This window comes from Acinonyx jubatus, chromosome B4 (assembly GCF_027475565.1).
Source record: "Acinonyx jubatus isolate Ajub_Pintada_27869175 chromosome B4, VMU_Ajub_asm_v1.0, whole genome shotgun sequence".
NCBI classification, from domain to species: domain Eukaryota; kingdom Metazoa; phylum Chordata; class Mammalia; order Carnivora; family Felidae; genus Acinonyx; species Acinonyx jubatus.
The window spans coordinates 61,243,572-61,259,788 of record NC_069387.1 but is presented as its reverse complement, the minus strand read 5'-3'; the positions used below and the strand labels follow the sequence as shown (position 1 = coordinate 61,259,788).

Sequence of the window (16,217 nt, the reverse complement as noted above, 5' to 3'; positions counted from 1 at the left end):
TAAGATAATGGCTGTAGAGGTTGCTGGGGACAATACCCCACAGGGTGTGGGACCAGGGCAAGGGTTTTGTTTCTATCTTGGGAGAAGCTTTGGGGTTTTTGTGTCTGTTTTTGTTTGTTTTTGTTTGTTTGTTTTTTGTTTTTGAGAGAGAGGGTGGGGAGTGAGCAAGGGGCAGAGAGAGAGAGAATCTCAGGAGGGGCAGAGAGAGAAAAAGAGAAGAAGGGCTCGTGTTTACCTGAAGTGGAGCTCAAGCTCACTTGAAGCAGGGCTCAAGCTCACCAATGTGGGACTCAAACTCACGAACTGTGAGATCATGTCCTGAGCCAAAGTCAGACGCTTAACAACTGAGCCACCCAGGCACCCCAAGCTTTTGGGATTTTATGGAGAAAAGCAGCATGGTGAGGTTTGTGCTTTGAAGGGATCCCTGGCTGCAGGGGATGGGGCAGTGGGTGCTCGGGGGGGCGTGGGAGGGGGCCACAGTTGGCACCAAGGACCTAAAAGGAGGCCATGATTGGAGGGGTCCAGATGGACACAGGCAGGGCAAAACAAATGACGCCAGATCTTGTTTCCTTTCAGCTTTATCACATGATCTTCCTATGGAATGGTCAAGGACATTTCATTGTCACTAATATAAATGGAAACCCTGGAGTATAGGGAGATTATCTTGTCAGTGCCACATTATTTCTCAGTGAGAACATCAGAGAGAGTGAAGAATGTGTTTTGATTGTCATTTACCACACCAGCTAATACATAAGGACAAAAAGTATACATTTTATCATTTAAGTTAGTCTTTCTTCATCTAATCTACTTATTCTGTTTTATTTTCAAACCTGTTATAGGCACTCGATGCTATAGACAAAGCTCTCCAACTGAAGCCAAAGGACCCTAAAGTCGTATCTGAACTTTTTTTCACAAAAGGAAACCAACTAAGAGAGCAGAATCTTCTGGATAAAGCTTTTGAGGTATAAACACTTAATAAAATTATGTTATTAAATGAAGGGATTCAGATTAATACTCTTCAATCTTTAATGAAGCATATGTGGCAAAATTTAAGATCATTGGCATGTTTGTGGAGTGAATTTTCTGATTAATTACCATGATGTTATATGTTTAGTTTTTATCATTGAGCCTTTGGATTTTTAGTATTCAGAGTTCTGCAATACCTCCACATTGTTTTCTGAATGATTACTTTTAACTTGGTGCCTAAAGCAATTCCACATTTTTCCCTCAAACCAGTTTCTCTCTCTGCCACCCTCACTCTCTCTGTTTGCCTGCAATAACCCTCTAGTCTGGGTGGACTAGTGCTGAATAGCTTTGGCATTTCCACACATCCTTGTAACATCCTTCTACACTCCCCCATCCCCAATTCCCCACAGATTCCCTGTCAGAATCCACTAAGACACAGCCTGTGTCCTCCTCCTTCTGGAAGCTCATCTGGCCTATCCTTTCTCCTTGGACTATCCTTTCTTGTTTCCCGTGAACTTTTAAAACATTTACTGTCTCTACAAGTCATTTGAAAGTATCATATATTACACTGTATTGTTAGGTCTCTTTCTCCCCTCCCTCTGTCTTCTCCGTCCCTCGCCTCCCCACCCGCCCTGGGCCCCATGCATAACGCCTGCTCCCCGGTTAGATTAGACTTCTCCTTATAGAAAGGGACTGCTTCCTTCTGTGTTCCAAAACATAACATCTTGCATCTTATAGGCATTCAAATAAAATTTATACACAGCTTGAAATCAAAACGATATTGCAAGCAAATAGAAATGTTATAGAAATACCAAGCATTTCTGGTAAAGCCACAAGTTGGAATTAATGAAGTCATAAAATTACACTAAATACAACATGGGGAAAGTAAAATTTTAAATGATATTATTGTTTTTGAAAACAGTGAGTGATTTTTAAAATATTCAAAAACACATGCAAAGATATTTGGGGAAACTAATTTGAATGTGAACTCTTAAATCAGAAACAGTGGCATATTTAAAGCAGAAAGTGTGCACTTTTCTCTGCCCTGTGAACATTTTTTTAATGTTTATTTATTTCTGAGACAGAGACAGAGCACGAGTGGGGGGAGGGTCAGAGAGAGGGAGACACAGAATCTGAAACAGGCTCTGGGCTCTGAGCTGTCAGCACAGAACCTGACGCGGGGCTTGAACCCACGAACTGCGAGATCATGATCTGAGTCGAAGTCAGATGCTCAACCGACTGAGCCACCCAGGTGCCCCTGTGAACATTTTTTAATACCTTAAGTTACTTATACCTAACATGACAATTTGATTAATGTGTAATTAAATTATAAATAGTTATTTGGTATCTATATCTGTATCTTATACATTGTATTGAAAACCAAAGTATTTTCTAGTTGCTTAACTAATAGATCAAATAATCATTTTAAAGTGGCCAGATTGGGGTGCCTGGATGGCTCAGTCGATTGAGTGTCTGACTTCAGCTCAGGTCATGAATTTGCAGTTCATGAGTTTGAGCCCCACGTCGGGCTCTGTGCTGACAGCTGAGGGCCCAGAGCCTGCCTTAGATTCTGTGTCTCCCTCTCTCTCTGTTCCTCCCCCACTCGTACGCCCTCTCTCTCTCAAAAATAAAGATTAAAAAACAATTAAATTGGCTAGATCTATGAAAGGTAGGAGTAGGGCTTTGGGCTAACAGTAGCAGCTAAAATCTATTAACATTTTTATTTATGATTACATGTATTCAGTATTTTAATCTTTGCAACAGTCATATAAGAAAGCTATGGTCATGGTCTCCATCTTACAGTTGAGTAAACTGAGATTCAAAGGTTGTGTAACTTGCTCAAGGTCACAGAGGGTAAGAGATGGAGCTGGGATTTGAATCCAGGTTCCTAACTTCTACCCTACACCCTCATCTCTGTTGATAGAAATTGAAACGCCCAGAGTCTAAGAGACCCCCAAAAACGAACCACCAGAGTCCAGAGTCAAAGCTAAGCAGCAAGGGTCATTTATTGCAGGTTCGAACCTGGACCTCCGCGCACTCGTTGCCGGTGACGCTGAGAGGTCCTGAGAGAGGTTTTTATGCCCCTTTTATAGACAGGTACAAACAAGTCATGGGGAAATCAGGAATACACGGATGTGCCAAGCAACAATGATTGATCAGAAATACACGGATGTGCCAAGTAACAATGATTGATCAGAAATACACGGATGTGCCAAGTAACAATGGTTGATCAAGAATATACGGTTGTGCCAGGCAACTATGATTGATCAGAAATACACGGATGTGCCAAGTAACAATGGTTGATCAGAAATACACGGTTGTGCCAGGCAACTATGATTGATCAGGAATACATGGGCGCGCCAAGCAATTGTACAGAAGCGGAACAAGCTGGTTAAGCTTGGTTAGGTTTCAGTTTCCCGTAACTTAAGCTTTTAAGTTTCAATTTTCTCAGGCCTCTCAAAATTAACCCGAGACACTTTCTTCAGGTTTACTTTAGCAGCTTTTTAAAGGCATAGTTTCTTATCGTTTGCTTGCTTCTCTTAAAACTAAAGTGGAGGAGGAATGGACCAGATTCTGTTTACTTCATGAATCTGTTCCATTGGAGTCTTGCTAATGAAAATAGCAAAGACATTAAAATATACACACGGATCCTTAGCTTTGAAATTGAAAGCAGCGCTCTTAGCCTTTAGCTTTATTTAGGCGACCACTCTTAAATGCAGACCCAGTGGAGAACATGCCTGTGACGTTAAACAATGTGCAAAATATTACAAATATGCCGCACAGATATTACATTTAATGGGATACTCATTTTCAGACCAAAAGAAGTATTTGAGGGAGAAGTAACTCTCTTCAGACCTTTCATGCAGCAGAAGATAAAGGAAGACTGTAATGATTAAAACTATCCCCTAGGAAAATGGATGTCCTTAAAGAAGTAAGAGCATCCTGTCACGGCAAGTATTTCAGCATCTGCTGAATAAACATGCCAGTGACATTGTGAAAGGAGGTGCCACAGTAGGGCTAAGCTGTGTGGGAAAATACTCGAAGATGCTGATTATTAAAAAGAAAAGTATTCTTACAAACTCCGTTTACAGTGACTAAGGCCAAAGCAGTTTTCTTGCAGATCAAGACCAGAGGGAAATGATGCACCATAATCAAACCACCTGGATTCCCCACAGGTGTCCTCAGGCTCTGCAAGCAAATCACACAGTTCAGTTTCCTCCACTTCCGAATCATCCATTTTGAAACATAATTGAAATAAACGGGAACACCTGTGAGCTAGTGGTGTCTGCTTTCATTGTATTAACCATTTAAATTCTCACTGGTGAAGAAAGTGGTTTCCACGTCTGTAGCACGAAGCATGGGTTCTCGTTCCTCAGCCTGAAGATGTTTCTTATATGTTTAGAGCTACAAAGCAGCCGTGGAACTGAATCCAGATCAAGCACAGGCCTGGATGAACATGGGTGGAATCCAACACATCAAGGTAGGAGAATAATTCACTTCCGTGTGGACTGGCTTTTCTTTGCGCTTACTCTTTCTGTCTTTTCTCTCGAAAGATTGAGAAAGTATTGTTTATTCCCTCTTTGAGTTGTCTGAATACCAAAAACATAGGTGTTTAAAAGTGAAATTAGGAGTTACGTTCATCTTGTATTATCGTGATATTGAATATCATGAAACCATTTTAAAAATAAATCTATACAAATTAAATCCCATGATTTTACTTAACATAAAGAAAATCGTGTGCACTTAGGAGAAGTATCATTGCACAGCAAGTGGAATCTGCTTATGTGAACTAAGTCCTTGTTGGAACTTAGCGTAGCTCATTGTCCTACAGTTTAACTCACGGTCAAGACTACAGTGTTACTTTACATATCACTTTACTATTTCTTGTATCGAATGCGCCTTTCACCCCCTAATCTTTTACTGAAACACAAGGCTGTTTACTTGTGGGTTTTTTGTTCTTCCAAAAGAAAAAGCTACCTTTGAGAGAAGCATTAAAAATGACCTGGGGAGGACTGCTGTCTGTAACTAATGAACTCAAAGACTCACATTCACTCGTTCATCCATTCATTTGACAAACATGTATACAGAGCATGCTATGTGCCAGGTACTCTTTTTGGGAGCACTGGAAATAGAACATTGAACAAATAAGACAAAAATGTCTGTCTTCATGAAGCTAGCGTTTAGTAGGGGAGACTGGTAATAGATAAATACATACATGCATACATACATATATAAAATATATCATGGTGCTATGGAGAAAAAAAGAGAGAGAGAGGATAGGAAGTGACATGGGGTAAGAGCTGAAATTTAAAATTAAGGTGGCTGGGAAGGCCTTACTTTAAAAGTTATTTTGAGTAGAGAACTGAAGGGAACAAACCGTGAGGCAAAACAGGGAAAGAGCATGTGCAAAGGTCCTCAGGTATGATAGTACCAGCTGTGTTTGAAGAACAGGCAGGAGGCAAGTAAGATGAAATGGTAGAAGCCAGAGTCAAAGAAGACACAGGCCCAGAACATGCAGAGCCTTGAAGGGGGATTGTAGGGTCCTTGGCTTTTATGCCATGCCAAATGAACTGGGGTCCTTGGAGGACTTTCAGCAGAGAAATGCCATGGTCTGACATGTTTTCAAAGGATCACTCTTGTTTAGCTAACCTATTTCCAGGCTTCTACCTGTCTTTATATTGATAAAATAACAATATAGTGATTAGGATTTAGACAAAAGCCTAATAGGGTTCACTATTAAATGGAAACTGGTCATTCTCAAAAACACAACAAAACAAAAAGGTGACTCATGATTATGCAACTGGAAGGCAAAAATGGGATAGTTACTCTGTGACTGACAGCCGTGGTCTAATAGAAGAACATGGATGGCGAATCCAAACATGACATTTATCAGGGCAGAATAACCTGAGCTCTGATCTTAATGATTTTCTAGGGTGTCCAACAGGATGAACTTACTTTTCAAATAGTAACATAATTTTAAATAGTTAAATAGCATGTTAAATAGTTACATTTTAAAATAATGCACGCTCAGTATGTTTTTAGATGGGAGTGTGTCTGCAACTTAAAGCAGCTGGGTTCCCCTGTTAATGTAAAAAGTCCAATAAATATACTCAAGACTTTTCCAGAAAGTCTGGAAATACAGGGATAATAGTACATTGGACTATTCATTGGACTCTCAGATTAACAAGTGAATCCATGCTTTCCATTTAGAGGTACTTCCCCTAAAAAGGTGTCTGGAGGTTGAAGAAAGATCTGTTAAGTGTATGACTTTAAAATGTAATGAGCACAAGATTAAAAATTAGTTTATGCAGTTTTTCATCTCTGCAAACATCACGTATTAGGTTAAACAATATAAAATGGCCATGTTTGGAGTTTAAAAATGGCCTCATATCAGTGAATTCATACGATGCAATCCAGTGTAAATGTGGATTGGGATGTGGTCATATAGATGCCACCATTAGGATGCAAGAGTATTATCATGAGATCCTAAAGAGCAATCGTTAGCTTTCTGTCTTTTTGCAGAAAGTTATCCCTTAGTAGCAGAGTGCTCCCATCAGTGTCAGCCATCCCAGGTTCACTCCTTCCCCGAGCCCGGGTGAAGCTTAGGGTACTGAGGTTGCCAGTTGGAATAAGGCTTTGCAAGGAGGCAGCATGAAGAGATGAGAAGAGAGTTGTCTCTTGTTTATACTGCTTGGTAATAAAAGATAATTATTATGAAGCTCTATAAAGGATGGAGTGGATAGAATAAAAATCTAAAATACATTCTTTATAAACACACAATTGCATCAGAGTACTATTTTCAGTACTGACCTATGATAAGAATACACATTTTCTAGAATGGCATTGTGCAGTAGACCTCTCTATGATGGAAATGCTCTGTATCTGCATGGGCCAAGGCAGCAGCCACTGGCCCATGTGGCTGTTGAGCCCTTGAAATGTGATTGGTGCAACTGAGCAACTGAATTCTTTTTTTTGAATATAATTTATCATCAAATTGGTTTCCATACAACACCCAGTGCTCATCCCAACAAGTGCCCTCCTCCATGCCCATCACCCACTTTCCCCTCTCCCCCCACCCCACATCAACCCTCAGTTTGTTCTCAGTATCCAAGAGTCTCTTATGGTTTGCCTCCCTCCCTCTCTGTAGCGTTTTTAAATTTATCATAATTGATTTCGATTTAGATAGCCATGTGGGGTCAGTGACTCCCATAGTGTAGACAGCACATTCCTAGAAATCAGATCATTCGGATTTGCTACCTTAGCATCTCAGAATTGAATCAAGGGATATAACTTTCAAAGAGTAAAAATAAGGCTTCCAGTTTAATCAAGAAAAGAGCAATTTGAGGAAGAAAAGATAACTCTAGGAGTACATTTTATATGAAAGGATAAAGAAAGCTGGTAATCAAAGAAGGAAATGCTAACGCACCGGACTGAGGGCTAAATTCAGGGAAAACTCTTGGAAGAGCAACTTCCAGGTCAGCTGAAGTACAAGTATATTTTGAGAGCACACATGTTCAGTCATCTGCATGTGTGTGCTAAGCCTGATACACATCACAAGACACTTGGAAGTTAAATGCTGGAGTTGAAAAAAATAATAATTGAATGTAGCAAACCCAGGTTCTCACTTGTTCAGAATTCTGTTTAGCCTCTTGGGAGAATCAAGGTTAATAATCAGAAATGTTTTCCTTTTCTGCCATTTCCACCCTCCTTTTCACCACTATGGCGAGCAAGTGCTCTAAGTGGACAGTGTCTGCATAAACCTGGATGGTCTTTTAATAATGACAACAATGGTAGCATCAGATTGAGTGTTCACTGTGTGCCAGGCAGTGTCCAAGCTCTTAACATGTATTAACTCAGCTGGAAGATAGTTAAGCATTCAGTGAATATTAGTTGCTAGTCGCGACCTAGTACTTTCACTTAGAAATGCTGTTTTAAATTGTGATGGGAATTCAGAGCGTAACCGGTTTTCTTCCACATGGACCTGTAATTGAGCATAAAATAGAGCAAACTGAAATTTGGGGGAATGGAGAGAACACTAACAGTCATACTTAGGAGACATGGCAGGACCCGGATCTGAAAGAGGGTGGACCAAATAAGGAAGGTAAAATTTAGTTGCAGAAATGGGCCTGGAAAACAAGAATTGTGACTAATTTGCTCAGAACCATCTGGGACGGGGCACACATGGTTTCCAGTTAGAAAGCCATTGAACAAAGCAGATAGGGGTCAACAGAGGGTGGTGATAGGTGTCTTTAGCAGGTCCAGGGTGACGTGCCTTCCTTCCCGCTTTAAGAGGATCCAGCAGGTACGTATTGTCACACGCCTTGGGTAAATTTAACCTCATATTCCTATAAGTTCTTTTCATTACATAAAAACTTACATTTCCATTACAGCCTGTATTAGGCAAAAGTTGCTTTATGTCTTAAGCTGGAGATGCAAATAACTTCTACCACTAAAGAGTTACAGTGGATTTCTATTTAATCATCACAACTTGTGCAGTTTCAAAAACATTTCCCACAGATCTCCCTCCATTCCGTCTTTCTCTCCTCTTTCTCTCTCTGAATGTCTAGTCATGGCTCCATGTGATTACTAAGGAATAGTTCCATTATGAAATGACAGCCTCATGCCCTACATTAGTAGAATTGAAAATCTGTTTTTTTTGCCATTTCACCTTACACTATAACTCTCATCCCTCACATTCTCCAGCTGGCCTGGTACTTAAAACAAATGGATTCTCCAAAAGCACCAACAGATAAGGATAAAATTGCCCATGCAGTCAGGGGTTCCTTCTGAGGACATATGTGTTCAACTGGGCCAGAAGGTCTGTTTCCCAGTCTCCCTGTTCTCCAAGAGCATTCCAGTGGGTCAGAATAGATCATTGTTCCCTTTCTTTTCCCCACAGGGAAACTATGTGTCCGCAAGAGCTTATTATGAGAGAGCCTTACAGCTGGTTCCAGACAGCAAACTGCTGCAGGAAAATCTCGCCAAACTGGATCGCCTAGAAAAACGATTACAAGAAGTTCGAGAAAGGGATCAAACATAAGCAGCACTGGAACCAGTCTCGAGGGACAGTGCTGGTGCCTCTGGAAGAGGAAAAAGTGATGCAGGCTCGCTTTCACAGCAGCAGGGGGGCAACAAAGAAGCTTTCCTGTCTCCCTGCATTCAGGGGGGCACATTTAGGGACACCTGCTGGCACCTCTGTGCTGAGGGACTTTCATTTCCATGGAAGAAGACAGAAAGAGCAAGCAAGAGCTAGGCCTGAGAGGAAGGAAAACAACTACTACACGTTTTGCAGATTTTTGTTGGCTTTAATTCCAGATTTCCCTTCATCTATTTCTCTGCTTTCCCAGCCTGAGAAGCTAATTCCATCTCTTAGTGTAGACTTTTATGTCCCAGAAATATAGGGGCTTGAAATGCTATGAAGGGAGAGCAGCTCTTCTTAATGAGTTTTTTCAAAGAGAATAAAATCTCTGGGATAACCATTTGGGAAATTCCACCAAGACGTAGCTCATTGAATTCTCCAGAACTGGAGATGAGTAATAGTTTGTGTAGAATCTTCTGGAATATATGGGGGAAAGGGCTCTTGTTAAGTGAGCGCTGCCTATATTCCCCTGGGGATAATCCCCCTAGAGCCCAATTGAAGAGTAAATTAAATTCCACTCTGATGCAATCTTTTCCTGTTGCCTAATATATCAAAAAAAGGAAGCTTCTGGAATTGTGTATGTGTATTCTTATCCCTAGGGGAAAATCAAGGATCTTGGTACCCCTAATTCTTTATGGAAATGTTTAAGATTATTTTAATTTTATTACAAGTATTACTAGAGTAGTGGTTCTGCTCTAAGATTTCAGAAGTGCTTTTAGAATCATAAATGTTTCTGCCTCCACATATATTGTTATTTTGGTGGAGAAAAAATAGTATATTCTACATGAGAAATATTAAAGATATTAACTAAGAGAAATGTTCTACTTTGTTATCTTAACGTTCAGTCATCCAGAGATTTATTATTTTTTTGAAAACTATATTTAACCATTGACAAATCTTTACAGTATATCACAGAAATCTTCACAGACTATAAACAGATGGAAAGCGAGCTCTATTGATTTGTCTACTGGGTCTCAATGAGAATTCTGCGCTTAGAACATGAGTGATGGAAACTTGGAGTTCTTGGTTCTGTATTTATAATTTTGGAGATTTCATGGAGAATGCTGAAAAAATCTAGGGGAAAAAATCTCAATTTGTAATTTAAAAAATATATATTTATATTTAAAAGATGGAGGTAGCAAAGTTGAATTTACAATTTGGCCTTTGTTTTTTATTGTTATTTATTTCATAACTTATAAAATATTTAATATATATGTGTACACACATTTTTTCCTGTACATACTGGTTTTAATAGTAGCTTTCAGAACTGATCATACAAAAATTACAAATCTGAATTACAAAGTAGTTAAGTTTTAACAGCCCCTCAAAAATTTTGTATTGATTATTCACTTGCTGAAGCTAAAGAAATTAAGAATCAGACATCAGTGTTTGGGTGGTAATATATTTTGGAAGTGAAGAAATTGGAGCACCTGATTCTAATTTGGCCATCATCATAACCTTTAAAAAAAAGGAGGAGGAGGAGAAGAAGAAGAAGAAGAAGAAGAAGGGGAGAAGGAGGAGGAAGAACAACCACCAAGTGCTGTTCACAGCCCTGGGCCAGGTGGCCTAAACATATAGTAGCCTGAAGGCACTCAGATTTCACGTGCTCAGACCAGGGCAGGGTAAAAAGTCTGTTTCTTCTCAACACAGTATCAGGAAACACTGCCCCTCTATGTTGTTATCTTTTTGTCAAGGTAAGTCTAGTTAAAAAAAACTTCTTTGGAAAGGGATGTTGGAAGGAATACTTTAAATGCAAAGGATTACAGAATTTGAATTGGCATACATGTATTTGTATGGATCAGTAATCCGATAATATATGTATTACCACTATGATCTTCGGTTTCTAATAGTCCTTTTAGCCTTAGATATCATAACCTTTTCCAAAATTTTATTTAAAATATTTTTCTTGTCTTCAAAATTATACTTGTGTAGTCCTAAGGCCAAGAAATGTACTAGAGTTTATTTTGAATGATCAGCCCACCCCCAAATTGAAAAGCATAAGCCTAGCTAAAAACAGTATCTAAGACTCTAATCACAACTTTTTAAAATAACCTGTAACCAAAACTCACACTTAAGGAAATTAATGGAAAAGACTAAGCCCCAAGTTTTGAAAAGCTTTTTTTTTCTCAGCCTTACTTGAAGTGCTGCTAAAGGTATGAGGGTCCGTTAGTGGGAATAATTGAAATGGCAGTCAAAGTGTAAAAGTTTCTAAGGGAAGGGGTCACATGACCTTCAGGAGACTTCTTCTATCTTCTTTTGGGTGCTTTTCTCTCTCCCCATGTCTTCCTGTCTCTCTGTCTCTCCCCCTCCCCTCAATCTCTCCTTTCATTCTGTCCCTCCTCCCCCTCCCCTTCTCACTATCACTCTGCCTCATTCTGTGTGCACACACTGGCAACTCTTTGAACATTAAAAGTAAGCACTGTTTGTTGGGTCAGATATTTTTATCCTGATTTAATAATGTCACTGAGATGTAGCCAATGAAATAGTTTTCATAGTTAAATAGTGCCTATAAGAAAATAAATCACATGTTATTTTTCAAAGATATTAAGTGTATTTTATAACTATTTTTATTTGGTTCTTGTAACATGAAAATAATATTCATTCTTATCAATAAAAGCAGGCTAGTCATGGAGATCTATCTAGATTGCCCTTAATAAAAGCATGCTTGGCATGAGAGTTGATAGCCCTTTCTGAGATGGAGTCTCAGAGCCAGCTTCATGAGCATGCACTTCATGTGGCCCCTCAGGGTCCTGCACTCAGGCACCCATGCTTGGTCAAAGGCTCTGCTTGAAATTCTTAATAATTTTTGAACGACGAATCCAGCAATTCCATTTTGTGCTGGACCCTTAAATATGTAGGGTATCCTCAGCGGGAGGGAAGTTGACTGAGGACAAGACAGGAGTTGCTTTAGTCTGGGTGAACACTTGATCTGGTGATCAGTTTTATTTGTGACTGTGTTACTCTGGGCAGCATTTGCTTTTTTTTCTCAGCTACATTTCAAGTTCCTTGTGTACGTCTGTTCCCCTCTTACTGCCAGTCTATCTAACCTGTCCTTCTGTCCTACCTAGAACCAGTTCTCCTTGTCTTTAAAATTCCCAGGAAATGACAGTCCCTTGACACAGGAACCATGACAATGGCTTTACCAGTTTATTTCAACCCTAAGAATTATTCAGAATTTTTTAAATGATCCAGATGTTTTCAGTCTGTATTCATAAAACATGGTCCCGTGATGTAACATAGGTAAACTAAACCAAAGATTCAAATGCCTTGGAGGAAAGGAAATTTTATTTTAGGGAATCCTGAGATATATTCTTTTGGGCTTATTTGTTTTGAGGTCTAACATAAAACAAAGAGGACTGTTGGCACTTTAATTACAACTTCCTATAATACTTCACAGCCCCTAGCATGAGACTCTGACATTTGTCACAGGTCATACCTCATCTGATGCAGGGGTTTATAGTGGTTGCACGATGCTTCTGGGCAACTGCTCTTCAATGGGACTAAATGAGAAAATCCAAACTGTTCTATACAAACCCACCTACAAAAGCTATAATTGGAGGGGGAATAAAAACAAATGTGTGGTTTCTTACTGTCTCTATTAAACATTCCAGGCCCCTCAGGTTGACGAGCCACATTCAGCTGATAGTTGAGAACTAATCCCTCACACATACCGGCTCTCAAGCCTGGCTGGGCTGTAGGATCACCTGGGGACCTTTGGAAATCTCTGAGATGCTGGCTGCCCAGGTTAAGATGCTAATATGCAGCTAGGCTGCGGAACCACTGTGGGCTAACAACTTTAATGGACTTTTATAGCCCTTCTCAAGTTGTGCTTTTAAATCTAGGCTACAATGAGCCAAAGAATTCTAAAGAATAATTTATGGCACAGTTGATTGGTTGAGACTATTGTTTCAAGACTGACAGACAGGTCGGTTGGGTAGGGTAATTTGCACTTGTGGCAGTTGGACTATAATTTGACCTTACATTTTTAGAATTCTTGGTCCTCAGATGGAGAGGAATTGGCATTTGTATACACCAGACAAGTCACCCAGTATGTAAAACTCAGAAGGTGTTCATGGCATAGAGTATATTCCTAAACCTACATCTCTCTTTTGGTTATACACATGTAAACTTTGGTTAATTATTTCTTAATTGTACTCATTAGAATCAGTTTTTGAGGGGAAAACGAAAAAACTTTTGCTCTGATGTGTTAAGGATTTGCCTCTTACGTTAATCAACCTATAGGATATTAGTAACAACAATCAAGGCAAATGTAGTTGTAGGCGGTTTGTTTGTTTTTAATATTTCACCTAGTTTCCAGATCACATTTACTTTGATTAAATGGCATGTTGGTATCCCAATGATGACAAAATGTAATTATCTGACATCTTTTGGCATTTTAAAAGAGTAAAGACCTATCAAATCTTGCATTTAGGCTGCAATTAAGATAAAAGCTTACTATGCCAAATACACACACACACACACACACACACACACACACACACACAAGGAAACATAACTTTTATAATTATTCTTGAAGTTTTGATGTAAAAAATTATGTTGAACAGTTCTTCAAAAAATAGCACCTCCTCCATTATTTTTGTTTTTAGGAGCCATTAACTTAAAGGGAAGAAATAAAATAACTATAATCAAAGGAGTGGTTTAATATCAGCAAAATAAAATGATGCAACAGAATTGATGATATTCATGTCAGTCAAATGGCTCATATAAAAATGTGTTCTTTTTATCACCAAAGATCCTTTCAGTTAAAATCTTTTAAGGCATGTAGCTTGTAAAATCAGTGTCCATCACAATATATGGTCACGATTAGTTTGTAAGTGTAGATCATCATTTACCCCAAAATGGAAAGACATGTCTATGTCCAGAAATCCCGGAGTTTCTTCCCATTCTCAAGTGGTGCAAGTGGAGTGTATTTATGTCACATTGGGAAGTTTCCAGTGTGTATAACATGCTTTTGGGGTTGCCTTGCTAGCCCAAAGAGGGGTGCACCAGTCCAAGAATCTGGAAATCTGGGTGGTAGACCTGTACTGCCCCGGAGGAACTGCCTCACCCTGGGCAGGCTACCTGGTGTTTCAGTCATGTTTATCACCCAGTGAGAGACTAGTTCGTTCTGTGAAACTGTCAAGCTCTAAGTGTCTCCTGAATCCAGATTGAAAGCCCTTTACATCGAAGAGATAACTGATTAGTGTTGCCCTTCATTTTAGAAATTCTTAAGATAATCACCGCATCAAAACACATACACAAACAACCATAAAAGGGACTGCACTGCCCAAGTGCTTTAACATGGCAGAGACAGTTCCTCTTATTTTGCAGTCTGTACACATGAAAATGAAGTGATTTTGTTATGTTTCTGGGGAAAAAGTATTTTTAAAAATTTCCTCCTAAGGAATTAAAATATCTGTAGAAGCCATGGCTTGCTTTTCTAACGTGGAAATTATTTGCCTTGCAGATCCCTCCTTTTATCAGGGAGAAAATGTCTTGCAGCCTGTTCTTTGTTCATGGTTTTGTTTCCTACTTTGATCAGTTGTATATAAATGTACATTTTTGTTACTTTTGCTGTGCCAGTTAGAAATCTACTTCCCATAAAGTATTTCTCCCATTTAAGTCCAATTATGTACACTTTGCCTAGGTCTTTCCAAAATAAAATTTATGTAAATGTTTATTTTATATAAAATATAATGAAAATAATTATGTCTCTTTCAGTCTCTCAAGTGCTCTGTGATTAGTACCCATTGAAATCCATGTCACTAGATGGGTCTGCTTTAAAAGAAAAAAAACTTCCTTCCTTCCCTGATTCATTCATTCATTCATTCACTCACTGCATTGTTCTGTGTGCTTCATGTCTGCTCCTTTGCACACCTCACAATGACGATTTCAGTCCTTATGCAGTCCTGATCTCTTCCTCTCATCTTGCTGAGTAGATGTCTTCACCTCTTCACAGAATAAACGAAAGTAGAAAACAGATATTCTCTCAGTATCCTATACTCATTCTACAAACTCACCTGTACTCAATTCTTCCCGCTCCTATTACTACAGTGGAAGAAGAGGGCCCTAGGCTCTGGATTTTGCCTCTTGTGAAGCTTCATCCCATCCCTTAACCTCTCTTTTTCATCTTTAACTTCTTCCTTCTACTGGCTCTTGTGAATTCTCTTCTATTTTAAAACACATATACCGATAGCCACCATCAAAATTATTTGGAAATAAAAATGAAGTCCTTTCTGTATTTCTTTTCATCTCTAGCTGCTACCATGTCTTTCTTCCTTCTCAGCCAAACTATTTGAGTGAATTATCTTCACCTGTTTTTTCTACCTCCATCCTTCACATTCTCTCTGCTTCATAGTGATCTGTCCCTGCAACAAACATGCAAGTAATTGCTGTTTCTGAGGTCACCAGTAATCCCCTTAGTGCTGAATCTTAGTGCAAAATCCCTTGTGGGACATGGGAGAGGGTTCTAGAGTTTACATCAGTGGTTTAGTCTGGATGGGAAAAATTTTTTACACAAAACATTATCTGCCCATGATTTGCTCATTGCTCATAGGTGAGTCACTAACACTCCTAATTGTACAACTATCCTTAGAGGTGGGGCTTCATTAAGGGTCTTGGAAGGCCTCCAATAGGAGAGTATCCTGCCATGATGAAGATATGTTCACATTAAAGGCAGATTTCTCATACATCACAAATCCAATCTGGGATAGTTCAGCCCACTGTCCCTTCTTGACATCCTTCCCTTACGTGTGTGTATGAATATTTCCATTTAGATGCTGTGACATCACCACAAACTCAACTTATACTTAAACCATCATCTTACTAGCAAATTTAAAATGAACAACCTATCAAATAGGTGTACAATTCATATTGAATAGCTCTTTTCCTATTTAATGGGAAAGCATTATTTTGGTAGGCCTATAAGGGACCAATCCTCATAAAAGGACAAGGTCTCACTTCAGGCTGTGAGTGTTGAACTCTGGAAACAAAGAGAGCTGTTCTGTAACAGGAAATGAGACCATGCCCAACCCCATGGAGACTTCTGGGTATGAAAGAAATCACTAAATATCCTGCAAAGCTGTGTGTGCATCATGTGCAGAAGAGTGCA

At 39.3% G+C, this 16,217-nt stretch overlaps 1 protein-coding gene across 4 annotated transcripts in view; it reads left to right on the top strand.

Annotated features, from left to right (window-relative positions):
• TMTC1 (transmembrane O-mannosyltransferase targeting cadherins 1) overlaps positions 1-14,821 on the top strand; it is a 275,746-nt gene extending 260,925 nt beyond the window's left edge. For 3 of the 4 annotated variants that reach the window (XM_053226105.1, XM_053226103.1, XM_015074929.3), the window contains 3 exons: positions 840-962; positions 4,370-4,447; positions 8,867-14,821. In XM_053226105.1, coding sequence (XP_053082080.1) covers positions 840-962; positions 4,370-4,447; positions 8,867-9,007 — 342 coding nt within the window. In that variant the 3' untranslated portion in view covers positions 9,008-14,821. Of the gene's footprint in view, positions 1-839; positions 963-4,087; positions 4,343-4,369; positions 4,448-8,866 lie in introns of those variants that run through there. The other variant, XM_053226104.1, reaches the window with a different exon arrangement.
• The last annotated feature ends 1,396 nt before the right edge of the window (positions 14,822-16,217 follow it).